Below are 27,769 nucleotides of genomic sequence, written 5' to 3' on the forward strand. Positions count from 1 at the left end.
CACACACACACACACACACACACACACACACACACACACACACACACACACACACACTCACTCAAACACGCTGCATCTCCTTCCTGCCCCGGGGCATTAGTTCTAGTAGGTAATGGCTGTCTACTGTTTTGACGGCTGCTGTCAATCTTCCTCTGTTTCGCTTTGGAAGGAGTTCATTCTGATTGGCTGTAGAGCCATTGGATATGCTCACCCGCATCCCCTCCACAAAACACACACACACACACACACACACACACACACACACACACACACGCACCACTTTATCCATCTGTAGCGATTTTTTAAAATGCAGATGAAGCATTTAAAACCGGCATGATTATGTTTTAGTATTATTATGTTCAGGGGCAGCCTGTAAAAATGGGATTTGTCATATCTGTGGTTACTCTGTCAGCAGCGACAGACTTTTATATCTTTTCCTGTGATTTCACCTTGGCTGCATGACAGCCAACTGCTTTTTTTCAGGAGCAAATCCGACCAGCAACCAAACCTTTGTACCGTTTACCCAATCTTTCCGGCATCTTCCTGCTTGAAAATGCAGGACGATGCCCTGGCTGTTTGTGGAATCTTCCTTTCCCACAGGTCCGGGGATGTGGAAAGCCTTTACTTTACTTGCCCTGCACTATTTTAATTTACCATAATTCCTCTTGTGTCCCTGGTCTTGCGGTTCAAGTTTCCTCATCCCTTTCTGTTATTTTACTCATTGCAGTTCTTTCCCACATTGCTCCTCCCCTTAAGTCATTCTCTGGACAATCATTCTCCTCTGCCTCTTCCACCCTCCTCTCCACTTCTCTCTCTCTCTCCCCCCTCTTACTCTGTTATTCATCCCCAGTCTCCCTCGTTCCCCCACAATAACAGGATTGCTAGTTGTGACACGGCCCCGTGTGCCAGCACCGTGAATGAAGCTCAGCTGATTCCCATGGGGGCTCTGAAAAGGGCTGACGGACACATACAGAGCTCTTTCACTATATGATGCTGTTCCAGCAAATCACGTGCAGACAGGCACCCATGCTGTGTACTCGCGCACACACACACACACACACACCATTACACATTATGTGGCTCCTCCCAGTTGTTCCTACAGCCATCCTGGGCCCATAGTCAGGGGGGTGGGTGCCCGGCTCAGCCAAGGCCACCCCACCGGATCTGTGCCCAGGACACTGGACTCACAGCACGAACACACAGAGGCAGCATTCTTCTCCCAACGTGACTGAAGATGTGCAAGATGACTGCATGTGATGACGTGCAGCAGGCTGTGTCGCTGTGTCTGTCATTTAAAAATAGGGGTTTCAGAAGCTGTGATTGCGTGCAAATCCAACTGGCAGCAGGCAGGAGACTAAGGTGTAAATATCATGCACCGTAATCATATCTAGTAGCCAATCTGTAAATGCACTCCCTCCATATAAAAAAGCCTGTTCATATGCTGGAAAATACATGACAAGACTGAACAGGCTGTGGAAATATTGAGCACGCTGATTTTCTCTCTTATGTTTTGGTTTGTGTCCTGCCGTGCTCCTTGGAGGCACATGTACCGAACTTGGACTTGTTTCTGGGTTCAGTGAGGTAAAAACTTGGATGATACTCTATCTGAGCTTAATGCTGCACACGGTTTTGGTGTCACTGTGACACTGGAGAGAATTGTTGCCCACCTGAAGCTCTTGCTGTGCAAAGGGGAGGGAGGGGGCTTTAGAGGGAGCTGGAAACAAGCTGTAGTCTAAAAATAACCACCATTGTGTGTCCTTTCTGTGCGTCTGTCCATCCAGATGGCTGGCCTGCAGGTGGGCAGGAAGATCTTCACCATCAACGAGGACCTGCTGTTCCTCAGGCCCATCTCCGAGGTGGAGACCATGATCAGCCAGGCTTTCTGCATACGACGCTCCCTGCGGCTGCTGGTCGCCACCAAGGCCAAGGAGTGAGGAAGCGCACACTCGCTCAAAAGACACACACACACAAACACTCACACAGGGCTCACTGGTCTGACTGGTCTTTTCTCACCCAGGATTGTGAAGATCCCTGACAACCCAGACAGCCTGTCCTTCAGACTCTGTGGCTCTGCCCCTCCTCATGTCCACGCTGTCAGGAAAGGTGAGTGACTTCATTTGACAAATGAGAATAACAAGCAGGATAAGGACATACTACTTAACATTTAATAATACAAATAATAAAGAAGATGTTCCTTTCTTATCTCCCAAACTAAATGTCCTCATTATTAGTTATGGTGCTTGTTTACTCAGCTCACAAGAAAGGACACGATAAACACTATACAGTGAACAGACTTGTAGGAGCTTGACCTTGTTATTGCAGTCCTTTGGTGTCAGAAAGACAAGTAGTTCTGGGTGAATTTGAGGGGAAAGATGAGGTAACTCTAGCCTCCAACCACCTGTTACTTTCTGCTTTTAGTGAGCCTCCATTAGGTTTTTATGGCCACCTGTTAGCCAGACGGGCTGCTGACAGGATTCAAACCCCTAATAGACTCTACTTTTAAGACACACACACACACTGCTCTATGATTAGAGCTAAAAGAGTAATGGGTAACTGAAAGCTACCCCACACGTTTGTTCTCCCTTCTCATTCCTCCCGCTTTGTCGGTAGGTGGTGAAAACATCTGGTTTTCACCACCTACTCGTAATAGAAACATGAGTGATTCATGACAAGTTGAATGAGGGATTAATCCAGATGTGTAAACCAGACAGGAACAAGAGAGGACACACACACACACAAACACAGCGAGGAGAGGAGCCGCTCGGCACATCCATGGAATGCGACCTCATGGTTTTACTTTGCTTTATTATGGCAGGGGGACTTCTCCGCTTCCTCTCGCCCTCAGTTCTCCCCCATATAATTGTTGGCGTGCTGGGTGGGTGCGATGCCAGTGCGAGTATTTTTAGGTCGGAGTGGAAGACGATGGAGGTGTTGATTGGACTTCCAGGCTGCTGAGCCATTAGCAGCTTGGGACAGCGTGTTAAGGCATTGAACTGAGTAATTTCCTATTTTCCCAGAGGAACAAAACATGCACGCTTATGTGCTCATGTGGGAATTGGGGCTAAAACCAGATTCCATATAAAGTGAACTAGATTTAATATTTTGGAGAAGATGTTTTGTTCCTAGATATGGGAAACACACGAACGGCACTTTGAACTCCTCCTTTTTACTGACTTAAGTTACATGTTTTCACAATAGCCCCATGTGTTGTGTACAGTTCCACTGTGCTTACACCACCTTGTGACCTTCGACCTCTGACCCTGTTTTGACACTGCAGGCTGGGAGGCAGCGGGGTCGGGTCTTCAGCCCGGCCAGGTCGTCCTGAAGGTCAACGGCAACAACGTCAACCACAGCGACTACCAAGAGGCCCTGGAGCACTTCGCCGCGCAGCACACGCACCAGGAGCCTCCCCAAGCGGTGAGGACACGCATGAAAACAAAGCGTGACAGCCAATCTTTTCTTCATCGGAGCAGGGTTTGGAGCTTCGTAGCTGGGCATTTATTGAGAGTGTTTGAGAAGAAATACAGTCTTGTCAGTTGTGGGTTTGAAAGTAAATTAACCAGGTCATTCAACAACCCGGGACAAGCACACTAAATTCACGTTTGACGAGCTAACAGACTGGAAAGCAGCAGCGACCCAGACATTCCTGCTCTGAGACGGTACATAAAACAGCATTAGCTTTAGTTAGAGCTACAATGTGTGTTTGTTTAAAAAAAAAGAAAGAAAGAAAGAACTGTATTGTACTTCAAGGATTCATTTCTAATCTTCATCTCTGTGTGATACCAAAGTGACGCTACACTATACGCTCATTTATTTCATCAGCGTTCCAGCAGTGGGTGGCCTAGTGATCTCAAACATAAATCACTGGCTGACACGTTGTCGCTGTAGGCCACTTGTAGTGAGGGTTGAACATTTTTCAGCTCGAGATACAATGCCCGGAGAGAAAAGGTAGCCCAGAGCATCAAACAAACAACCTATTTCCACTGAACCTTCATCCACTCCTGCTAACGAGATTCTTTTGGCTGAATTCTGTTTTTTGTTTTTTAGAGCCACAAGTGGTTTACAGCTAACTGTCAAACAGCAAACCCCGTGTCTGGGTGTTGGGACATTCCTACAGCAGCACTCTGTGGCTCCAGGCGGGTATTTCACAGGGCTGCCGTCAGTGTAGGATGTCCTCCTCTCTGTATAAAGCACAGAGTTTTGTTTTCTTTAGCCTGGCCCACAGGCTCAGCTGAGCAGCCTTGTTTGGGACTCGTTCCAGTAACTGTTTGTTGGTTCATTGAACAGCAGGATACATTAGATGTAGTTGATGTGGCTAACTGCACTGCTGATTTTTTTTGGCGGTGCAATCAACCATGATTACCTTGTCAGCTGAAAAGTGTCCATGTCCACAGGCCATGTAAAAATACTTCAGATTCTTGCCTTCAAATTCTGTGTGTAAAATACATCTACAGCTTTATATGTAAATGCACATACTGGTACTTAAGCATTGCCAAATACAACCTCATTATTTTTCTATCGTGCTCTCTCCCTTTATCTTACCTATACGTCACCTTTTCTTTTTGCACGTTATAGTAATACCATGTAATATCATGTTCCCCCCAGTGTCAGTGGGTGTATCGTGCATTCGAGGATGTGGAGGAGCTGCAAAGAGAAAAGGGTGCAGGCGAGAAGGTGGAGAGTCCTTTCAGTCCTTATCCAGCGGAGAACGGTTCGGACCACGAGGAGAAGAACGGCACCAACGGAGCAGGTGAAACACAATGTTCTGTTTTTATTTTAAATATCCGATTAAGGAGTCGATGCTGAATCATTCAAGTATCACAATCCTGTTAATTGTATATTTTTTTACCCATAGCAGTGATGCGAACAATTATGAGCAGCAAGTGTTTTTTTTCAGTCTGTAAAAGGGATTGGAACAGTGTTACTTGGGAATGTGCTTTAATATAAACTGGCTGCTTTGTGTGTCTGTGTAAATTGATTGCAGGATGCCATCAAAAACATTGCATCAGAACATTATGTTCCACCTAAAATGCTATTTTCAGATGACCTCTGAATTCGATCAGTAAAATGTGTCTCCAGCGGGAGTTACACACGCTACTTACAGGCAGTAGTTACAGTTGTAGGACATCATCTGGTCACACTGTGTCAGTGTAGATACAATAAGTGACCAATTTTTCTTCCAGTGCTGGCAGAGTAAGTACATTGACAGATGTGCACCACATCGTGTACCTTTACATGCGTCATTACTAAATGGATTTAAAACATAATATGTTTGTCTTTCCAAAGCGTTGGAGGTTTTGTTACACCAGCATGTTTTTTTTGCATCACTTTTAGGCCATGACTCTGCCTCTTTTTTTTATTCACAATGCTGGTCTTTTATTTATTTTTTAACGGCAAATACATTTTTCATTTTGTATATAAGTGCTTTTCCTAAATAACTTGAATCCCTTCTGAATGCATGCAGAGTTTACATACTGACAACAAGTGAAAATGTGCTGCTCCACAGACCACCGGCTGGCCAGACTCTCCCTCTCCGACGAGCTGCCGCTGGTCAGCATGACGGTAGATAACGTCCACCTGGAGCACGGCGTCGTCTATGAATACGTCAGCCCTGCCGGCATCAAGAGCCACGTCTTGGAGAAGATGGTGCAGCCCAAGGGCTGCTTCAGCCTCACTGCCAAGGTAAATTATGTGGTGAAGTTTGATTATCTGAAGCTAATGAGTGAGTTGAAAATCTGATACTGCGGAGAGGAAGCTGTCATTCCTTTGTAGCTAAATGTTGATTGATGCCACTTTTAACTTCTTGTAACAGTTGTTAAAATGACTTGTGTGTTCTCGGCTACCAAAATATCAGATCTCGTGTATCATAGAAGATCCCAACTTGGCCGTTCACCAGTTTGCGGGTCACTAATATTTGTTCAACTTGCAAGACAACGAGCAACAAAAAGGGCTTTTTGGCCTCACTGGTGGTTTCGGTTGTTAGTAATGGAAAGCTGAATGTTTAGTTAGATGAAAAACACACTTGCTGCTGCTAGGAATGTTATTTTGGACTCTGGATATAAACTTTTACTGTAGGGGTGATCCATCCTTACCAATGTCTCTTGTCTCCACAGATCCTGGAGGCATTCTCTGGCGATGACGACCTCTTTGTTTGTAACTGCAGCCAGCTCATCTCCCAGAGTGACCGAGTCGTTACCATGCCTCAGTACGAGTTCAGGCAAATCTGTGACACCAAGCTGGAGAGTATCCGGCGGCGGATCAGCAGCTATAAGCAGGTACGAACACATAGAAGTCAGGCCGTCAGATCCAGCTGTTGCACACAGAAACGTGCCCTACTCGTTGGTATTAAGTTAAAAACACAAAGATCCTTTATTCACAGCTCTTCTATATACACTTGTAAAACATGACAAAAATGATAATAGTGAGACACAAGCTTTTTTTACTGCTTTCATTACTGAAAACACCAAGAACTCAATTCAACTAATGAGTAGTCTGATAAATTTGAAAATATTACATGAATGTCATGTAATATTTCCTGCTACAGTGACCATGTTTTACATTGGTGGTAAAAAGTAAAATCATTTCATCATAAACACAAATATTAGAGCTGCCAGTCATGTGCATTGTGCTTTCTCTAAACTAAGCCCGTGTCCCCCTTTTCCACCCAGTTCGCCCTGGAGCTGAGGAACAAGGCGTGGCCCTCCTTCAGGCAGGCCGGTGTGCGCCCTCACCCGCTGGGCTGCATGGACTTCGTTCCCACCAACTGCCACGTCAACTTCATGCAGGTCTCCTACCCCAAGAGCACTACCTCGGCTGGCAGGGCTTTCAGCATCCGCTTTGGGCGCAAGAACTCCCTGTTTGGCCTGGATCCTGACCAAGGTAGAGGGGGGAGGGGCACGCACACACACATCTCTATCCAATATGTTTTGAATATTAGCGCAATCTCTGTCACAAAACCACTGCTTGAACCAAGCTTCACTCAGATCCATCCTCTCCCTGATAACACAGCTTAACCCACCAGTGATCGTTTTTGACTAATTACCCTCCATGACCACTTAAAGCCCGCAGCACTGAGAAAGTAATGTGGACCCCAGCCTCCCACAGTAGCCATGAGGGCTCAACAAGAATTCCCACAGTGAATTAGATGAGTGGTAGGCTGTTAAGACTCCATTAGCCCCAGGCCGTACCCCTGTTATTGACATGAGAAGTGAATGAGTGATGTCAGAAAAGATGGTGCCTCGAGGCTGCGTAGGAATTTGTGCCATTCACTCAATGCTGCTGCTGCTGGTGCTGCAGGGGTCAAAGGCAGAGAGTAAAAGAGAGCCAGGGATTTAAGTGGAAATGGAATGGAATGTCGGTGAAGAATAATTTCAAGAAGAGGGCAAAATGTTAACAAATCCTCCATCCATAGATTAAAAAAAGAAGTAGCCTGTCTTCTGTCTATATGGCCCGACTTTATGATATTAATTAAGAGTCTTTAGCTTCTGAACTCTACTCTCAGCAAAGATGAAAAGGCAGTAGAGTTGGCATTGCTGTCGGCGTTCCAGGAATGCCTCGTCGTCATCCTTCCTCTCAGCACCAGCTGCAAGTCAGACATCTGACTGGCAGTTGTACCGGCGGGGTGTTCCCCTCTGTGCCGCCTCACCCAGCCAAAAGTAAAGGAGGCGATGCTTTCTCTTGTGACAGGCAGGAGCTAGTCTTCAGCGTTGCAATCACAAATATAATGAATTTACCGGGCTTATTACCTGAGGCGGTGCAATTTCTTTTCTTCGAGCACCATACCCTGGATATTAAAGGAATGTGTGGAATGTACATGAAATGAATAAGAGCTTTTGTGTTTAATTGTACTGTTTGTTGTGTGTATTAATAGAACACACCCCGGGTTCACTGCAAGAACTTGATCTGTCTGCAGTTTTGGGATGTCTCAAGTTATTGCAGCCAAGTTTGGCATTCAACCCAAGTAAACAAGTTTGCGTCCTGTGTATATCAGTTGCACGAGTGCCCTTTAAGAAGCTGTTTTTCATCAAAAACAGGAGTGTTACCTCATATGGTTTTTGAACATCTGGGGTAACGTGATGTAATTGTCAGAGAGTGAAGTCTGTTTGTTTCACCCACTGCAAACATGCTCTTTACTCCCCCCTCTGTCCTGTCCCGCAGCACAACTGAACCCCATGTCCCACACCCAGCACTGTGTGACCAGCATGGGCGCTCCCTCCTGGAGCTGCTCCGGCCTGGACGGGGACGAGGCGGACGGCAGCGGGGAGGTGAGCTCGGATGGAGGCGACGGGTCGATGGACAATCGGCGGAGCAGCGTCCACGGGGAAGGCGGGTTGAGCTTCCTGCTCAAACAGGAAGACACGGAGACCCAGGACGCCTACATTCACTTGTACAGCCGCCTGGACGTCGCTGTAAGGGAGATGAGGCAGTATGTCGCTCAGATAGATGTGTAAGTGTTACAGTTTCCTATGAATTCTGTGTAACTGAACGATTTGTTCCTCACTTTAATATTGTAAAACAAGTGTCATCTATCAAATTAAAAGAAAAGTGTTCACTCGTATCCATTCAGACAATACTTTCAGCTCTGCTGGTGCTATTATCAAATATTGGCATCCCACTGGTGTTTAGATGTGAGTGGACTATTTTCGTAGCTGTTATCCCAACGCCAGCCTCCCGAGGCTGTTCGCCAGCCTCTCTTTGTCTGCCTGCCCTTTTGCCTTGTTTAAAGCTGAGGATTTACAAAAGGAACATTTTTCAGGCCCAAAATATTTATGGGCCCGGGCCCAGTACAGGAACAGGGAGTGAGGCCAGGATAACATCAATAGAAAGAGACACATATTGTGTGTCTGTGCCGAGGAAGGGGTGTGACAATGTGGCTGAACATTGTTGGATTGTGCCCAGTGTATTATAATATAAATATGAGCATCATGGTGTCTGGACATTATTCAAACGATTTAATTTCAATATACTTTATATTTCTTGAGCTATCGATACATTTTAAACTATTTAAAAATGCAAAACAATATATTATATATGTGCTAAAAGATGTGTTGTGAGTAGCGCATCATTAACCATATTTTATTTAATCTTTTTTTTTTTATTACATATTTTTGAATAAGGTCTCTGTTTTTTTTCCCCGCTTTAGCCTCTTGTCGTCTATCACCGAGCCCACGCAACTCCAGGGGGAGGGTGGGGAGCCTCCGGTCTACGAGCCCATCCAGCCACCCTCTCTGGCCCCCTGCGAGGACAGCTGCGACCAGGACAAAGTGGAGCAAGGCGGCATTAAAAGGGTCTGCTTCAAGGTGAACGAGGAGGACCAGGAGGACTCGGGCCACGACACGATGAGCTACAGGGACTCCTACAGGTAACGGTTAAAGACCGCGTCATAAAGAAATCAAACGCATCTTTCTAAATATTGGAATGTAACCTGGCTGTCAAGCTTAGGAAGTACAATTTGTTCATCCTCAAACGTCTTCTGGTAATCCTGGCAGCCTGGTAAGAAGCACACAATCTATATTTAGCTTTTATAGGAGCGTGCTTGTAAAACACAAGAAAGGAAACATCGGACACCCTCGTGTCACACCTGGATTTCTAACTGTGGACTCGATAAAGCATGAACAACATTGAAACTCCTTCGTTACCCTACAAACCCATAATGCCCCCCCCCCCCATTCGCAGGCTGAAAGTCATTCCAGATGTTGCCCTTTTTTCACTGCGATCGAGGGCTAAAAATGACTTCAAAATGTTTTGGTCAGATCTGGTTATGTCATTTGCTCGTTGTGAGTTCATTCAGATGTTTCTCTGTGTGTGTGTGCATGGTTCACTGGGCAGTGCTCCACTGAGCCCCACCCTCCACCACCCACTAAGATGTAGTTATTGGTTGTTGGTGTGGTGGGCTGGTGTATAATAGAGCCAAATGTTTGGGGTGCGGCCTCCTCACCCACTCTGTCATTAAGGCCCCGGCCACGCCATGTGAAACGTGACTTCATCGCAATAAAATGCATAGGAGAAATGTAGACTGTTGTTTGTGTGGTGTGCACACACACACTCACACACACACGCACCGTGAGGTGTTTATTCAGGGTTTGGACGCCCAGTGGAAAGAAAAAAACTCAGTTCAAGGTAATAGGGCAGGGCTGCACAGTGAACGTGGATGAATCTGCCCGCTTGTGATGAAAGATGCTTCTGTGTTTCAGAAGGCGGGCAGTGAAAGCTTTTCTTTTTTGTTGAGTCTTGCTGAGAGAATCGGACATGAAAGCCCGAGGTGGTGACAGAGCTCAACAGTCGGAGGTCACTGCCTGAGTAGAGTTTGTGAGGAACATAATGCGAAAACGTGGACAGAAGAGAGAGACACTTGCAGACACGGGGGGGGGGTTCAAAGACATACAAATAGAAATGAGGAGGAAAGAATGAAATGGTGATCAAGTAGTGCTTGTTCTAAACTCTGGTACGATGTCGTAAATCTTTAGCTCCCGTATCCGCATACGACCCTGCGAGGACCTTTTTGTCTCGAATTAAGGTGACTGTGTCCGGATCCAGCTGAAACGGATCACAGTCATAAGTGTTTTTGTTGTCCGGGCGGGATGTCCCTGAAGCTGTCGCAGCAACATCCAAATTTCGTTCAACCTTTTTTTTAGTAGCCGAGTAGTTCCTCGGTTCCTACTGTGCATTGCATTGTGGGACAATATGTCCATTAATGCCACACTAAAAAGTCAAGTGGTTTCAGTCTGCACGCTGGCATTTTTTTGTGTCTTTAATTTGGGCCATTTTTCCACTGTGAATGCTACATCTACACCGTTTGCAAATGGGACACGGCTACAATTAACGAAGCAAGCTCTCTCTGATATTCTCGCGTGTGTGTGTGGTTTAGGTTTAAGCCAGATCTGCTACTACAAGCAGGATAATTGTCACAGTGGTGCTCACACTTTTGGCAGGAGGCGTGTGGTTAAATTTAGACAACACCTCTTTCTCTCTGTGTGTGTGCGTGCGTGCGTCTGAATTCAGCCAGAAAACACACCTACTTGTACAGAAGGAGAGTAATGCAGGACACATAGGGAGTGGGGGAATTGTGTGTATATTAGGCAACAAATAAACAGAAAAGCAATGGGAGGTCTGGAGTATGATTAGACAGAGTGGAGGGAAAGAGAACAAAGACAAAAAAACCAACTTGGATTTACGAGTGCATACACACATATTAGCATTAGAGTGTAACACAGTGTGCTTGTTTGAGTGTGTGTGAATAAAAGCCAGCGGAGAATTCAAGCCAAATGACTAAAAGACGGTCGTATTAACTCTCTCCCCCATAATTGGAGCAGCTCTGATTTAGCCAAGCCCCCCCCAACACCACCACCACCACCACCACCACACTCACACTCACATACACACACATTAGGGACCACGGAATAACCCAGCAGGTGATATCCACCCCCTACTCCCCCACATTGTCATCCCTCTAAGCTGGCCACCAGCAAAAGAAAGACAAAGTCCTCCATTGTCACTCCGTAGCTCGTAGGCCATTTGTCATGTTAGCTCAGCCTGTGAATCATTCAGAGCTCCTCCAAAGGCTATCGCGAGCGTGCTGACTTGGAGCGACGTATAATTTGAGCTACATAAATCTTCCACGTGGTAATCATGTTGAATCACGTAGATGCATGACTATAAATATCAGACCATGCCGTTTTTTTTTTTGCAAAACTGTCTCAGGCAGATTGTAAGTCCCGGCACGAAGGAACCCACCAAGCTACAGAGAGCTTGTGTTTGTAAATGTATCGGGGCAGAGAGGCGAGCTCCATTTCAGCGTTCAAGTCTAATGTATTTGTTAATCTGTGAAATGTGTGGAACTCTGTGTAAACCAGTGGCGGTCGGTTGCTTCGTGAAACATTTAATTACCTTTCGGTCTTTCATACTGTAAATCAGAAAGAGGCATTTACAATCAGAAGGATTACTTGGCAGCATAATTACAAGACGCAGCTCTCCAAATCCTCTGTGGTTTGAGAACGGAATGAACCCTTTGCTTTATTATGCATTTTAAAACTGTGTGTGTGTGTGTGTGTGTGTGCTTTATTACAGCGAATGCAACAGCAACAGAGACTCGGTCCTGTCCTACACCAGTGTGCGCAGTAACAGCTCGTACCTGGGGAGCGACGAGATGGGATCAGGTAAAGGAAATGTAGAATATCTGACCTTTCATGTGAAACAACGATCGCTTCAGAAACCAGCGTCAAGCAAAGAGCCGACACGAGAATACAAACGTGTCGCTCCCCAAACAGAAGAACGTGTAAAGTGAATTTAACGTAAACAACATGAGCGAGGCCGAAGCAAAAGCATGCTTCCTGAGTGTCAAACAAAGACGAGAAGTAATGGATGTTTGCATAAAAAAAAGTGCGACTCCTCTTTAGTTTGTGATAATGTTGATCTGATGTCACGCTTCCAGAGCACCAAAACACAGAAATACTGGAGATGTTTGTTGGCGGTGACCGTGGTCAGATGTTTCAGACACATTTCGTAACCCCGCAGCCACATTTTTGCTCCGTGAGCCAAGTATGTGTCCAAAGCTGTTTATCACCTCGTTTTTTGTGTCCACAGTGAGGCATTCAATTGAAATGATTTAGTGGCCTTCATCCCCTCCAATCTTTTTCATCTAAATTTAAATTAAAACAGATGGATAGAAACGTGTTTGCTAAGTGCAGATGGTCAAATAAAAATGAGCGCTGGCGTCCAAAAGTGTGTGATCTCTCCTCAACTGTTTTGTTTGGTGTTTTATTTTCCCGCTGCTAGGGGATGAGCTGCCGTGTGACATGAGGATTCCCTCGGACAAGCAGGACAAGCTGCACGGCTGCCTCGAGCACCTTTTCAACCAGGTTAGTTCTGGGGTTCGGCCTGGAGTACTCCATCCATTTATTTTGGGACTTCCAAACTTCCATCTAATTCGAACAGGACGTGGCGGCAATCTATTCCCAAACTCACACTTTGGAAGACGTGAGGACAAACTGAGATGACTTAACTTTAAACTCAGCCAAAAGATTTAAGCACCCCCCACCACCACCGGCAAACGATTTGGATCAGATGGTTGTGATAGTAATCAGTCGACATCTGGGCTGAGTTACCTCGAGGAGCTCTCTGTCCTCTGCTCAGGATCCTGGTTTTCTCTCATCTTTTACTTGACCTCCTTTTCTTTCTCTCCCTTCCTTCATTCTCACTTTCTCCTCACACACACACACACACACACACACACACAAACACACCGTCTTTTCATCTCCTCTTGCTGGCATTTGATGTCCCTTGGCTGCCCTGTGGGCTACTCTCACTGCTATAGTTCTTTGCACATGTAAGCAGCAGCTCAGGGAGCCCTACAATCACAAGCGCTGTTGTTGTTAATGCTGGAAGACTCTGCCAGAAGCCAGAGGTGTGTTTATATATGTGTGTGTGTGTGTGTGTGTGTGTGTGTGTGTGTGTGTGTGTGTGAGAATGAATGAATGAATGAATGACACAGACAGAAAGAAAGAAGGTAGCTGGAAGAAGAAAGAACATGAGGGGCGAAGATCACCTGACAATATATTCTTTGTGTGCTTTCATTTCTGCACACAGGTCGACTCCATCAACAGCCTACTCAAAGGAGCAGTCATGACCAAGGCCTGTGAGGAGACCAAGCACTTTTACTCTGACCACAGCCAACCAGGTATGTATTCGTGTGTGTGCGCCGCCAGAAAGGTGAGAGGGTGTGTTGTCATGTTGATAATTTCTGGATTTTATTTTTTTGTGAACAGAGTTCCGACAAACGGAAGATTGGACGGTTCGCTGTCGCTACATCATCCACAAGAACATCCAGGAGGACCCTTGGAACCTGCCCAACTCTATCAAAACCCTGGTGGAGAGCCTGCAGCAATTCGTGGACGGTTAGCGGAACACACGCACACACGTGGATGTGATTCGTGTACGGTTACAATCAAAGTCAGCTTGTTTTCCTTCTGTCCCCACAGATGGAAAGAACCAGCTTCTCCTGGCTCTGCTGAAGTGCACAGGTAGAGTAACATGTCAGCGTTATAGATAGAGACCGGTTCACAGTCGGAGCGAGGCGCCGGTGACTAATCGAACTAGATAATCACTCGGCAGAATTCAGGCTCAAGCAGCAGGAAAGGTCTCATAACTGGAGTATTTCAAATGATTCCAACAGTTTAGAGCACTTTGCAAATGAGCTCATCCATCATATGAGAATACAGCCAGTTCTACATCAGGGCATCTGCAGGTCCTTAAGACATCTTCAAAGGTTATTCAATTGTAACTGAAATATTTATTTATGATGTCAAGAATACAGTTTCATGGGACTTAATGTTTATATTGTCTTTGTTTCGTTTGTCACATTAGTTCTGAAACAATGCACGTCTACTTTTGTATTAATAATGAACAGCGTAATAATATAGCCATATGTAAGTCTGTTTTGATTTCATCACATCTGTTCCATTGCAGAAGATAAAGCAGATGTTTAAATGTATTTAGTTTCCAGTCTATTCCAAATTTTCAGCGCTGTTTTTATTTTCCATATCAGGCACATTTCCATTTCCAGATTGTTTTGTGTGTTTGTACAAGGATGAGAGCTTGGTGTCAGAACGCATGATGCTCCAGTCACTTTGAACTGTGCGCAGTGGCATGTGGTGCTAGTTAGTGGGAGGTATCCTCTCAGGGGATCCAGGCTAATGGAATAAAGCATTTGCAGCGGAGCAACTCCGGGACACGTGTAACGAGGCAGGTTACCGTGGGAGGTTGTGATGCCTTATAACCCTCTTCTGCCCACTGATCTTCCCCATAACCTCCCCCTTTGTTCACAACAGACACGTCTCTGCAGCTACGACGGGATGTGATCTTCTGCCAGGCGGCGACGGGAGCCCTGTGCACGCTGACGGAGCAGCTGTTGGCGGCGCTGCGGTCACGGTTCAACAACGCCGGCGAGTACCAGGAGGACGGCAAGGAGACCAGCCGCAAGTGGCTGGAGCAAATATCCGTCATCGGCGTGCTGCTGCACTTCCAGTCCACGCTGGCGCCACACCTGGTGAGCACAGATGTTTTCTTTTGGCAAACTGATTTGTGATGTAGCTTCTCATAAGTTGGATGCATTACTTAAAAACGAAAGCAAAAGTCTTACCTGACGCAGTTTCAAGCCAACATCAAGATGTAGTGGCTGTCCTGTTGCATCCACTTTTGCATCCGTGTGTCTTTTTGGGTTTCTAGCAATGCAGGTGTCCTCTACTGCATGGCTTCTGACTATCGCAACTCTTTTCCCGCTGCGACTGAGCTCTCTTTTTTTTCTCTCCCCCCGGCAGAAAGAGGAGCGGACCATGCTGGAGGACACCAAGGCGGCCCTGTTGGACTTGGACAAAGTCACTGTGTTCTTCAGGCAACTGGAGGATGAGTGTCTAGTCGCAAGTAAGAGACTCCATCGAGAAAGACTGACTCTGCCCATTCAAACCACACCGCTGCTAATGAGCAGCTGTGTGATTCGACCAACTCTGAATAAAGTTCCATTGTGTGGAATGTATGGAAGCCATTTAGGGCGAAATTGACATTTTATCATTGCAGATTTCGTTTTCTTTTCAGTGGAACGCGACTGAATAGGGAGCTAAAACAACACCATAATGGCTCCATAAATCATCTCAAACAAGGGCACAGCATGCAGTCTCTTAGAGTCCTCATTGCCCTTGTGTTAAAGATAAGACGGCCCCTTCTTGACAGGCTCTGAGAGGGAATCATTCAAACTAGAGTGCTGCTCTGAGACGCATGAAATACTGACACATATGGAGGCACTGATAGATATACACAAACACTACTGTAAACTCATGTGTAATACTCCGCTGCATGAAAAGGGCGAAACAGATTTTGAGGTTTGCATCGCTTCCGTCCCGCCAAACCGCTCAAGGTCGGAGCATTTATTTCAGAGTCAGCATTTGAATAGAAGAGTGCACTGCAGCAGCTTCAACTGAGAATGCACCGCAGGTTGTTCACAGTGGGCATTGTGAGCGTCCCGACGTGACCGGGGCACATTTGTGCCTTTTAATAACCTCGGTATCTGTATTCACTGAAGGTGCTCACCGGCCACCAGCAGCCTTAAAGCCAGCAAATACAAAAGGACGGCCGCATCCTGAATCAGTTTGCGGCTCCTTTCAGTCGCCTCAATGTGGCCGGCAGAGATTTGCCGCTCAAAGGAAAAGCACAACATGCACTTCCCATTTTGGGAGGCAGGGCTGTGGATGAAGCAGGGGATTTGTTATTCTCGGATCACGCTCTGCAGCAGAAAGTATTTAGTGTGCACATGGCATGCGTATATTTTTGCACGAACATGCAAACCAATACTGACGCATACTGACTTGGTCATTCATACACGGTGTGCAGACCCAAACTCCTACACTTTGACGTAAAAGAAACCCGTTTTTAACCAAACGGCTTCGCTGAAGTTGCATTTCCTGCTCAGAATGCTGCAGTGCAGGCAGATGGTTTGTGGCGACAGCCTCCATTGGACAGTATTGATTCGCTAATAGCATCTTCAGCAGGCCGGGAGCTATTGGTGGGGCACAATCGTGTGAGCACCACAGACTCTGAGGCATCACGGCCAATTCCACAGGATTACGGCTTGATGGGTTCTCTCGCAAAGAGCGCTGACCCTAGAGGTCGCTAAGTAAAGGTCATCTTTTCCATTTTCTAAGAACAGCTCATGTGCCACAGTCAGAAACCTCTAAGTTCTGCATTATCACTAGTCATGTATTGTTTGTAGAATTAGAAAAGGTTACTGCTCTGCTTAAGTAATTCAGTTATGACAAATTGGTTTGAACTAGAAAGGGAGCAGACAGATTAAACAAATACATCTAAATTGTACATGTGTCGTTGTCCTCCATGACGGGGATCAACCTCTGTCCATTTAACAACATCTCATCCCAGCGGTGTGTTTGCCAGAAGCTGTAACATTAAAAACAGACATAACAGCACGTGTCGTGCAGATTTTCCCAAAATGACTAACACACGGGGTAATTACCCATGTTCTATTTAAATGGACTTGTCTTTTTTTTCCCCATTACCGTGCACTCTGTGGCAGTGTCAAAGCCAAAGTAAGGCCGTGCTGGAGACACGGGGAGTTTTCCACATTTCATTTAGTTGATAGTTTTATGAAATCCTGCTTTAGTAAAAATACAAATAATTTGAAATGATTGCTGACGCTCAGTAATGCAGCAGTACGTCTGTGCTGTCTTTACTGGCATCGGAAACCTGGACTCTACAAATGTAGACGTTAACACTGTAAAACTTCACTGCTCTATTATTAATGCTGAATTGCGTATATGTGTTTTTGTTCACTCTAAAGACTATTACATAGTCTATAACTAAATATCTGAGGGTCGCTGACTTCATAGCCCCTCACCGTTTATTCACTCAACACATTTTCACGTGTTGAGTGAACAGCCAGAATGATAGCAGTGCGGTCTTGTTAACGTTCTCCCCTGTCTGTGTCTATGTATTGCAGACACACCGGTGTGTTACCAGGTGGAGGGCAGCCGGCAGGCCCTGAGGGTCACTCTGTACCTGGACAGCTGTCACTTCAGCGAGCTGCCCACCCGGCTGCAAAACGGAGGCAGCCTCAAGCTGCAGACCGTCCTCTTCACCAGGGGTAAGGCTGGGACAGAGGAGCGAAGGGTGTGGAGAAGGAAGTGTAACGCCACACAACAGTGGCGAGGGGTCCTGGGTGGTGTTCCTTTTGAAATACATCATCTGTGTACTAATAGTCTTTTACAGGATTTTAGTTTAAGCAAGAACGCAAACTAAAATTCTGCATTAAAAGGTAGTTTAATTTAAGCATTATCAAATAAAAAGCAAAACAAGAGTCTCACCAAGACGTCTGTGCAATGCTCAGCACACTGTTTGGGTCAATGGGGCCACATTCAGGGAGGGTTGTATTGAACACACTTCTGCACGCTACACATTGAATTGTATGATTTAGAAACACTCTCAGAGCATGATGAAGCCTCTCACACACGCACATTTCCTGAAAGCTCGAGCTTTTATTAAGTTAGATTGAAGCCTTTTATTCGGCCATTGACGACACTCCACCGTTGCGTTCTCCTCTGCTGCCGTGCGCCTTCTAGTCCTCCATCAGTCTCTGCTGGCCTAGTGTGAATGGATAGCGTCATGCATCAGGCCTGTCTGCCAAATGGCCATTATACTTCCAGAGACGAGCGCCAGTTGGAACACTAACCCGATGACAGAGCTCACATCCTTCTTATGTAGTTCAACTGGAGCTAAGTGCTTCAGCTTCAGAGCCATTCAGCAGTACAGATCTGTGGTTGAACATTGCCACCTACTGGAAAAATGTCTTTGCTGCAGGTTGGGGGGGGGGGGGGGTGTTACGGTATTGCAGGTGCTGAAGTTTGTGTGAGTGCGTGGCCATATCTTGAAACACCATATGTCCTCATATGGATTGAAAATCCTCTTACGTAAGGAGATTTAAGGCATTCAACTCTTTATCAAAATGTTATTTCACAGTGGAGGTTAGGATTACGCCTGAGGCTGGGTGGATGTTCGTGTTAGTTTAAGTTTGATGATGAGGTGATGAGATTTTAAGATGCGAGGGTTAGGGTTGGAGGGCATGAAAACATGCGATCATGTAAACGCGTAACCCATGTGTGTTGACCTAAATGCCTCCTACCCGTTCCATCCAGCACTGGAGCGTCCAGAGGGAGTGTCCCAGCAGGACTACGCAGCCATGGAGGAGTTTCAGCAGCGCACCAACGCTGTCTCACTGGAGAAGGTCAAGGCCTACTACCGCAGGCTCAGGTACGCCATGCTACACTGCATCGCAGCCCTCACTAGCGCTCGGGGATATATTTCACCTTAAAGGGAGAGTCGACCCTGTGATGTTGCATAAGCAAGCAGAAACGCTGCTTCCGCTGCTCTTTGAACTAGTTTCAAGGTCCTGAATTGTTCAAGGTGAGAACTGAATCCTTTAGCTGGACCAGTGGCTCATGTAGTGACACCGGCTTGTGTGATATCTATGCACCATAGATATCACTGTGCCACGTTCATGGCCTTTGATATGAACGTGGTTAACAGTGAATGTTGTACATTTTTGATAATCTCTGTCTGCATCATATTTTCTTTTGATATCATTAGTGCAAGATACAATGTTTACAAAATGTTAACAATAAAAATGTGCATTTAAAGAAGTGTAAAATATTATATTCAGCAATTTCAGTTCATAAAGTTCAGATTTACAGAGCTGCATGTATGACCGATATATTTATTTAGATTTTTCTTTGAATTGTTATTGTTTATTGCCCTGTAAAATAATAATAATAATAATAATTAATAGGACTGTGATGTCTTGTGTGTGCGTTCATCCCCAGGAAATTACTCATGCAACATCAATAAATGATGAAATATGTACTGTAATATTCCCTAAAGTAGTACTTGAGATGCTAGATGACTCAGCTTTCACACAGACTGAGTCAGAGGAGAACAAGATGGAACTAGATATGTTTTTTTTTCCCATACAGGGCTTTCTATTTGGAGAAGTCCAATCTCCCGACGGACTCGAACACCACAGCGATGAAGATAGACCAGGTAAATATACACTTATTCTCTTACATTTCCCATTTGTTGCCTTTGCTGTCTACTTTACAGTCTACGTGTGTTTTTTTCGTCTCGTAACTTATATCCTGTTCTTGTAACATGAGTCCATTTTTTTATATAACGTTGTGACTGGATATAAATGCAAGCACAGATACTGGGCCTTGAAGTTAGAGACCTGCAACCAAGCATTTCAAAAGTAAGATGTACCGGAGTCCTGTTCCCTCCACTGGAACCTGCACCCTCCCCTCCAACTAGTTTACCAAGACTCCCCCTATTAACTCCAACTAACCTCAACACTTCAACATTATACAACTGCATCCATTTGAACCTCAGAGATGATTAGATTAGAAAGCAAACCCTAGTGTCCCAAACTGACTGTAGCTGAACTAGATTCCAGTGAATAAAACCGAATAGAACATAGCTTCAATATCTAGAGCCTCATTCTCAGGTTGTCATCGTCTTTTACAAGAAAGGCGACAAAGAGTTGAACCTCTTTGTGTTATTCTGAATGGTTTCTGCTGGTGCACCATCTTAACAAGTCACTTACTCGACTTAGTCTAGTATTAAATATTCAAATAATACAGATCAACTTTTTCACTATTTTTAATTCGCTCTCATTTTAAAGGGACAGTTAACCCCACAATCCAAAATACATATTAACATAACCCGCCGGCCTTGTTTTCAGAAGTTTCATGTTGCAACTATGGTTGAAAGAAAATAGTCCCTCCATGAAACTGCTCTCAACAAGGTCTTTGGATTATCTTAGTACCGTGTCATGATTTCTGGAAAGTGACGTTGCGTTTTTTGGGCGTCAATGAGAGTGTCATGTTGTCCTGTTATACTGGAGAGAAGGCAGACGGCTCTACAGACGATGCCTCCAAAACTACGCAACTCACACCAAAACAATCTAGACTGACAAATAGCACTACTGGTAATATGTCTATTTCTGGATTTTGCTGTGAACTGTCCCTTCAATTGATATTCCTGTTTTATTTGTCAGTATTAATAGTATACTATAAACAAGTTGGTTTTATGGTTTTCCCGAAATACAGATTTTAAAACGTAATACTAGTGTAGATGACTTGGTAAGATGGCCACCTTTGCCACTGTAACTTCTTGTTTGCAGTCCATTAAACCACTGACCCGTCTCCTCCCCACAGCTGCTGCGACCCCTCAACACACTGGACGATCTCTGTCGACTGATGCAGTCCTACGTCAACGTGCGCACGAGCGCCCAAGGCCACCCGTCGGGTGTCAGCGTGCTGTGCGTGTCCTCCGAGCTGTGTAACCGCCTGGGAGCGTGCCACATCACCATGTGCGGCACAGGCATGCAGAGGTCAGCCCGGCGCCACGCCGACATTTTTGTACCGTTTGTGTAGCACCGCTAGGCTGTCAGCTGCGATAAAGATTAACACAGCGCGGCCTCGCTGTTTTGAATACGTTTCTACTTCGAGGCGTCCCGCAGCAGGTGCACATACTTGTGTGGACAACCCCATGAGTGTGTTTTGATCCAGAGGTGCACGCAGAGCTGACCCTCTCAACCCGTTTGGTTCTTTGCAGATGTACCCTGAATGTGACCCTGGAGCAGGCGATGATCTTAGCCAGGAACCACGGCCTCATGCCGCGCTGCATCATGCCGACCATGGATATCATGCGCAAACAGGTAAAGCTCAGGGGCCGTGGATGCCTCGTATGGCCTCCCCACTAAAGTGTGCTTTCTTTGCACCTACATTTTGTTCATTACAAATTATTTTACTACGACTGATAAAACATCTATTTTACAAGAAGGGAAAGTGTGTTTTTTATAGAACATACAGTAAATCTTGTCCAATTTTGAAGTTTGATATCTGATGCTATGAGCCCAAGTGTTGCACTTTAATGCACCACAGTACAATTTGCTTGGAATTACAACTTAATTAATCATATTTAATCTCCCAGCCTAATTCCATGTACAGTTAGAGGAACAAGTGGGATCAAACATTTTTCTCACCTATTCTAGCACAAAGTCATACCGTATGGATGCCTTTGTTAAAATCATATCAAATAATAATCTGTGAGTTGCATGAAATGACATCAAAGTCAAAAAGAGTTCCAGCAAGTATTTCTAGACATTGTCTGCTTTTGAATGCTCAGTGATTCAGTGTAATATGATCATTGTAGAGCATGTAGCATAATGTTTACTTATTTTTTTTTTACCAGGGAGCAAGAGTTGAGCTCTCTGCTAAAAATCTCAAGGTAATGGACCAGATGCCTCCATCATTCCCAAGGTACTGTATGAAACCTCTTCCAATGCCATCAGTACGTGATATGGTCTTGAGATGAGGCGGATTCTCCTCATTTCCTGTTTTTCTTTTACAACAGGCTCTTCAAGCTGTGTTTGCCGCCTTCAGATGGAGATTTCTAAGAAAACCGTCACTTCAGAGAAGACATCAGAGAGAGAGAGAGGGTGAATGTGAAATTGGAAGATATGATGAGAGGTGGCAATAACAGAGGTCTCACCGCTTTCTTTTCCAAGAGACGCTCCCAATGTAAAGACCCCCCCCCCCCCCCAACTGCCCCAGTTACACAGGGATCATTCCACCATGGATACCACTAGAGTCCTCAGTGCAAAGTACAGGTTAAACAAGACTGTACAGATGACTAATGACAGCTACTAGGGGCAGCCTGAAGCTCCAGACTAGTCATGTACTGTTATACTGGGAATCCACCCAGATAGAAGTAGCATCGCTTTGTCTGTCTGTCTGTCTGTCTACCTACACAAGGCTGACAACTAGTGCAAAATGTTCACAACACCATTGGAAGGGAGAGGCCAGCTTGAGGCCTCATACAGAAGACACCAACAGTGATTACGCTCCTAACCGAGCTGGATTAACTGGATTAACCAAACTACCTATAGCTGGCTGTCATACTAAATGCAGATGCTATCTGTTTTGCCTTGGACTGCAACTCCAGAGAGCTGCCTCTCTGTTTTGGGCTGGTGTTCCCCAGGGCTCAGCGTTTGGACCCCGAGTGAAGTCGAATACTTGAATCCCCTTGTATTCACGTCTGTAGCTGGCTGAGTAGATGCAGGAAGACTAGACAGAGGGATGGAAGTAGGGATCGAGGGACAGATGAAAAGAGGGATGATAAAGAGGGGGGGGGGGGGGTCTTTCTTCAGCCCTTTGCATGTGGTTACTGTGCAATTACTGTAGGTTTAGTGTGAGTACTGTATTACTGCACTATATGAAGGATAGTTATTTATTGTGTCCAGAAGGAGCATTTTTACCCCTTACTTCTATATATCAGGTATTAAAGAATCTAAAAGCATTCCAGCCTACGTATTGAACAGTATTTAAAGGACCAATGGCATGCCATTCTTTTCTTTTTTTAGACCTAACTACTCGTGTATTTTATTTATATGTATGGACATCAGGAAGTGTTACTTGGATCTTCAGGGAGAGCAAGGGAGGGAAGATGAACAGAAGCTAGCTAATCAGAATCGGGACAAAGGAAGCTAAAACAAACCATACCGGGCTGCTTGTCAATAAGCAGCCAAGTCAAGAGGTTTTTAAATTATTAATATATTAATTCCAATGTACTAGTTGAAGGATTGCCTTCTGTTAACTAAGACATTATTTAGAGTTTTTTTAATTGTTTTTTACGTTGTCTTGGAACTGTTGTATTCACTGTGGGTATTAAAACAAGCACAAGAATTGGTCCACTCAAGTTGCAGTGTTAGCAAAAACGTACTGTAAGCAGTTCTTTCATGACGCAAACAAAGGGATCGTTTCAGGACTGAAACACAGTAACATCATTTTACTGAAGATTTTAATTTCTTGTACATACAAACTGTAACGATGTCAGAGGACGAAAAGAGATAGGATATGTCCGAGTGATGCTATAACTTAAATTGGATTATTTTTATGAAGATAGTATATAAAACATTTTGTATTCATGCCTGTGCATTGGAGGAGAAGCATAACCTCACTGACAACTTTTTTTCTTTTTTGTCTTGCTGTTAAAAAGATTCGAGGAGCATTTCATGAATCTGTCTCGACATGCTGCACTCATTAGGCAGATTACTTCGTCCTTTTTAATTTATTTAAAAGCGGTCTGCCTCCAAATGTGCATGTTGGAATAGTCTCTCCACATCCGTCGGCACTAGCATGGCCGCTGTAAATCTACATCCCCCTTCTGGCACATAGGACTCAGCGGGTATTTGCATCATCATCTCCCTTATTATTAAATTCACTCTTAATCTGAGCAGTGTGCATTGTACAAACTCTGAAATGCAGCATTAGTCACCGTAACCTGGTTTTATTAAGCACCCGTCACCAGTAAAAATGATCTAATGACTGCAGCATGTTGGTGTGGCCGGACAAACAAATATGTCACTGATTACACATTTATTTACATTATTCTAATGTTTTTTTTTGTATATACCTTATTTGCAATTTTATGTTGCTTGAAAATAACTGTACAAAGGATCTCTGTTGAATCTTTCTAAGATTATCATTGTAAATGCAATCTTAACAAGCTAGTAAATAAAATGTTCACAGTGTGATGATGTTTTTTCAGTGAAGCAGCAAAGTGGCCAACCCAACAGAGCGGACATGATGTCCAGCATAAAGTGATTTTCTCTCATAATTCTCCTGCTTTACAGTGTGTCCTGCGTTTTACGTCTCACCGCATGTTGACAGATACTATCAGATTTTTGGCAAGTACATATTTGTCTTTTGCCTTTGCTCAACCACAGAATGCAAACCTTTAAAACAACACATCGTCATAGTTTTAGGTGTCCATTACACTGACCGAAGTCAGAACCACATATGAATATTGACTGATATATGAATGAAGAAACAAGACACCTTCATTTTCCCAAAATAAGGTAATCAATTGTGAGTGTTTTGCTGACACACCTGGCCAGATGTCACAGCGTTAGAAGAAGGCTGGTTGCACGTGTCAGTTTAACTTTGCATTGCTGGGCCGTTAAATTGTTGCCGATAGCTTCTGAATTGATGATGACCAACGTGATCAGACTGTGGAGTGAACAATCCTGTGCATTGCCCCTCCTTGCTGTGTCTGTCAAATGACCGGAAGGGGCTACGGTAAAAGCAGACACCGTGCAGTTTCGCGTGGTTATCGCAATTGGTTTTCCAGGGGTGGGTGGGGGGGGGGGGGGGCGACACTGACTGCATTCGCCACACCAGCGCACACACACGCCCCTCTCAGCACCGGTGATGCATCCCCGCGGCGGCAAGGACACGGACAACTCCTCGTTAGAGTCGTCTCGACTTTAGGATGGTGCAGAAGTCTCTCAACGGCGGGGTCTACCCAACCCAAGCCGAGGAGAAGAAGCACAGGGTCGGCTTTGTCGGACTGGACCCCGGCGCTCCCGAATCCGGCAGGGATGGGGCGCTGCTCATTGCGGGCGCGGAGAGCACCAAGCGGAGCAGCATCCTCTGCAGACCGAGGTCCAGCATCTCCGCCGGGAGACCCAGACCGTCGAAGAAAAACGCCAGCTATCGGAAACTGCAGAATTTCCTCTATAACGCACTGGAAAGACCGCGGGGATGGGCGTTCATCTACCACGCGTATGTGTAAGTGACGGCCGGGCTCCGACCAAGCATGTTGATTCTGTCACCGTGGCCTTTTGGTCTGGGAATGTAATTATTTCTTTGTTTTAGGGGGGGGGGGGGCTGCTATGGAGTTTTGCGGGTTTTGTGCCTCGTTTTGCGCTGATGATGCTCAGAAGCCGCATTATAAAGGGTTAAGCGTTGTCATGTTGCTACAGCCCGATTAAAGGGGGGGGGGGGGGGGGTCACTTCACCTGCAGAACTCCAGCTTTAACTCTTAAGTCTTGAAACTTCTGTTTGTGTCATGTTTTTCTGATTGAGCCGTTAGACTGCATGCGATGATGCTCGACATGTTACACGTTTCATTCGTCCATAAAGAGTTCTCGTGTGTTGCGGCAGCAGCACGGGTTTCAGCACCGCGGCCCGTGGACAGCTCCGCGCCGCGTCACTGTACTTCCCCTAATTAACGTCGCAGCCCGGCTCTGGACGGTGGGAGGGAGCGCTCTGGATGCCACAGCCAGAAAACGGCCTGCGAGCTGCTTTGAGTTGGAACATGATCGCTCTGACTCCAGCGATGCTGTCATGAATAATGGAGGGTGGTGACCTCTGATGAGAGGTCAGCCCCCCCAGCAACAACTACAATCTTTAGCGAAAAAAAAGCATCCCTTGATTCTGACAATTGACAGGGGTACTGCAGCAATTTAGTGATGCACTTCCATAAAGTTTGGGAAGGGGCTAACGTAAGAGACAGGAAAGGAATGGTCAGAATCGGTGCAGCACTTGGATCCGACATTTCCCATAATCCCTCTTAATCGCCCGCATGTTTCACATGCCATATCTGAGATGCAGATCTGTTAAAAAAATGTTGTCGTCCATTATTTTTGAATTTTCTCAGAGTTGATAAGGCTTCTCCTGAGCCACAGAAGACATTAACTGTAAGAGCTGAGCACTGCTCCATACAAGTACGTTTTTATCTAACATGCGTTACTTGCAGTTTTGTGCCCCCCTTTTTAAGGTGAAAGATGTGTTAGCCTCCAAATGTCCGCTCTCTATTGCTGGTATTTGCCCTCCAGCCATACCTGAATCCTTCCTCTTCAGTAGTGCATGCTTGTTAGTGAGAGGCTGAAACGCCACGGCATTAAGGAATTCACTGTGCACAGCATATCGCCTCCCCAGAGACGGCTGGATGCCCAGAAGTAAGCCTGTGCTTTGATGTGAAACCACACACACAGGCTACTTTTGAAATATTAACTGAATACTATAACAGCCAGATAAATCGCCTTCTCTACCATTAGTCTGTTGATGTTCATTGACCAATGTGGCTCTAAGGAGGTAGTGCTAACTTCATGGCTGAATCTCGTGCAGGCAGCAGTAATGTTTTTTCTTGGTTAATGCAGCATTTAGAGCCAAACTACACCAAGAAAACTAGTCTGAACAGGGTCAGCATGTGTGCTGCTTAAATCAGAATCCGGTGGAAAACATGTTGTGAGTTAGTGTACAACTCTACCCTCCATACAGGGTTCACTCTGTGCCATCCAGCTCGCAGAACAGCATCCGCCTCCATTCCATTCGTCTGTTCTATAGATAATTCATAGCCACCACACTTCATTTAATCTCCCGACTCTTTTTTACTTCCAGCCAGCAGATTTATAAAACTATCATGTGCTGACTTCCGTCGGATCTCTCCCCTCCTCATTCATTCTCCGGCTTATATCTGCTCCAAAAAAAAACAGAAACAAAATGACACCACTGCCTTGAGCTGACAGCGAGCATTGCGAAACGTACTCGCACTCCGACGGCAGCTATTTCTATTTGATGCGTGTCCTCCTGAAATGTTAGGCAGGTGTTTTGTCCCTTGGCCTCGTTTGTAGTGCACGTGAACGATCAATATGTGGAACATGAGCGCCTACATCCAAAATGCTCCCCGTCACGCTGCCTCTTGTCTGTCTCATTCTCCATCTATGTACAGTAGCTGTCTGAGACCAAGGCCTCCCTTCCCCCTTGTGTTACGTCGCTGCTACAACATCAGTTAAAGGGGGGGGGGGAGAGACACTGGTCCACAGTCAATGATAGTCCTCTGGATCTAACACTTGTAAAATGCAGCATGCTGGGTTTGAACATTTAGAATTATTACAAGTGAAAGGGAAAAGCTGTGAAAAAACCTTTTACAGCAAAGGCTTCATCCAACATCCTGCTGTTGGAACAGTTGCAGCGTGTCTCTGGTCTTCGTTCACCCACATTCTGTGAGGAGGGACAATTTGACAGCTTGCGAAAAAATACTTTTAATTTGTCGGGTTCCTGTCTCCAGCTACATCTCGGCCTCCTGTCGGGATCCATGCAAGAGACTGATACAGAGATCAGGGCTCTGATTATCGTCTCTTATTTGACTTTAATAGGAGCCTCGTGTTACTGTGTGTCCTCTTGCAGGAAGCACCAGAGGAAAGGCCTCTGCAGCTGTGAGATGACAAAATGTGTCAGTTCTGCACCAAAGTGGAACAAGGGACTACCACTGTAGAAGACGGTAAAGAGACTCGGGCAAACAAAGAGTTAAGAAAACGCTCGATCAGTGAAAACGATATGAATGTTCTGTTACATTTTCCTAAAGTCATTCA

General features: G+C 45.4%; 2 protein-coding genes across 4 annotated transcripts in view; both read left to right on the forward strand.

The window, feature by feature from the left end:
* The window catches only part of prex1 (phosphatidylinositol-3,4,5-trisphosphate-dependent Rac exchange factor 1), a 76,663-nt gene extending 52,521 nt beyond the window's left edge, over positions 1-24,142 (forward strand). Inside the window, exons 18-40 of the mRNA XM_076095520.1 lie at positions 1,782-1,930; positions 2,018-2,103; positions 3,278-3,417; positions 4,606-4,750; positions 5,507-5,682; positions 6,114-6,275; positions 6,669-6,879; positions 8,158-8,446; positions 9,143-9,361; positions 12,067-12,155; positions 12,775-12,857; positions 13,585-13,675; positions 13,764-13,892; positions 13,977-14,018; positions 14,826-15,043; positions 15,315-15,417; positions 17,501-17,644; positions 18,693-18,807; positions 19,527-19,593; positions 20,763-20,938; positions 21,163-21,265; positions 21,802-21,869; positions 21,964-24,142. Coding sequence (XP_075951635.1) covers positions 1,782-1,930; positions 2,018-2,103; positions 3,278-3,417; positions 4,606-4,750; positions 5,507-5,682; positions 6,114-6,275; positions 6,669-6,879; positions 8,158-8,446; positions 9,143-9,361; positions 12,067-12,155; positions 12,775-12,857; positions 13,585-13,675; positions 13,764-13,892; positions 13,977-14,018; positions 14,826-15,043; positions 15,315-15,417; positions 17,501-17,644; positions 18,693-18,807; positions 19,527-19,593; positions 20,763-20,938; positions 21,163-21,265; positions 21,802-21,869; positions 21,964-22,006 — 3,048 coding nt within the window. The 3' untranslated portion in view covers positions 22,007-24,142. The remainder of the gene's footprint in view (positions 1-1,781; positions 1,931-2,017; positions 2,104-3,277; positions 3,418-4,605; positions 4,751-5,506; positions 5,683-6,113; positions 6,276-6,668; positions 6,880-8,157; positions 8,447-9,142; positions 9,362-12,066; positions 12,156-12,774; positions 12,858-13,584; positions 13,676-13,763; positions 13,893-13,976; positions 14,019-14,825; positions 15,044-15,314; positions 15,418-17,500; positions 17,645-18,692; positions 18,808-19,526; positions 19,594-20,762; positions 20,939-21,162; positions 21,266-21,801; positions 21,870-21,963) is intronic.
* A 740-nt stretch (positions 24,143-24,882) lies between these two features.
* The window catches only part of kcnq2a (potassium voltage-gated channel, KQT-like subfamily, member 2a), a 26,460-nt gene continuing 23,573 nt past the window's right edge, over positions 24,883-27,769 (forward strand). For all 3 annotated transcript variants that reach the window (XM_076095428.1, XM_076095427.1, XM_076095429.1), the window contains exon 1: positions 24,883-25,181. In XM_076095428.1, coding sequence (XP_075951543.1) covers positions 24,883-25,181 — 299 coding nt within the window. The remainder of the gene's footprint in view (positions 25,182-27,769) is intronic.

The sequence above is a fragment of the Anarhichas minor genome, unplaced genomic scaffold (assembly GCF_050575085.1).
Source record: "Anarhichas minor isolate MPS153535 unplaced genomic scaffold, ASM5057508v1 ptg000020l, whole genome shotgun sequence".
Classification (NCBI taxonomy): domain Eukaryota; kingdom Metazoa; phylum Chordata; class Actinopteri; order Perciformes; family Anarhichadidae; genus Anarhichas; species Anarhichas minor.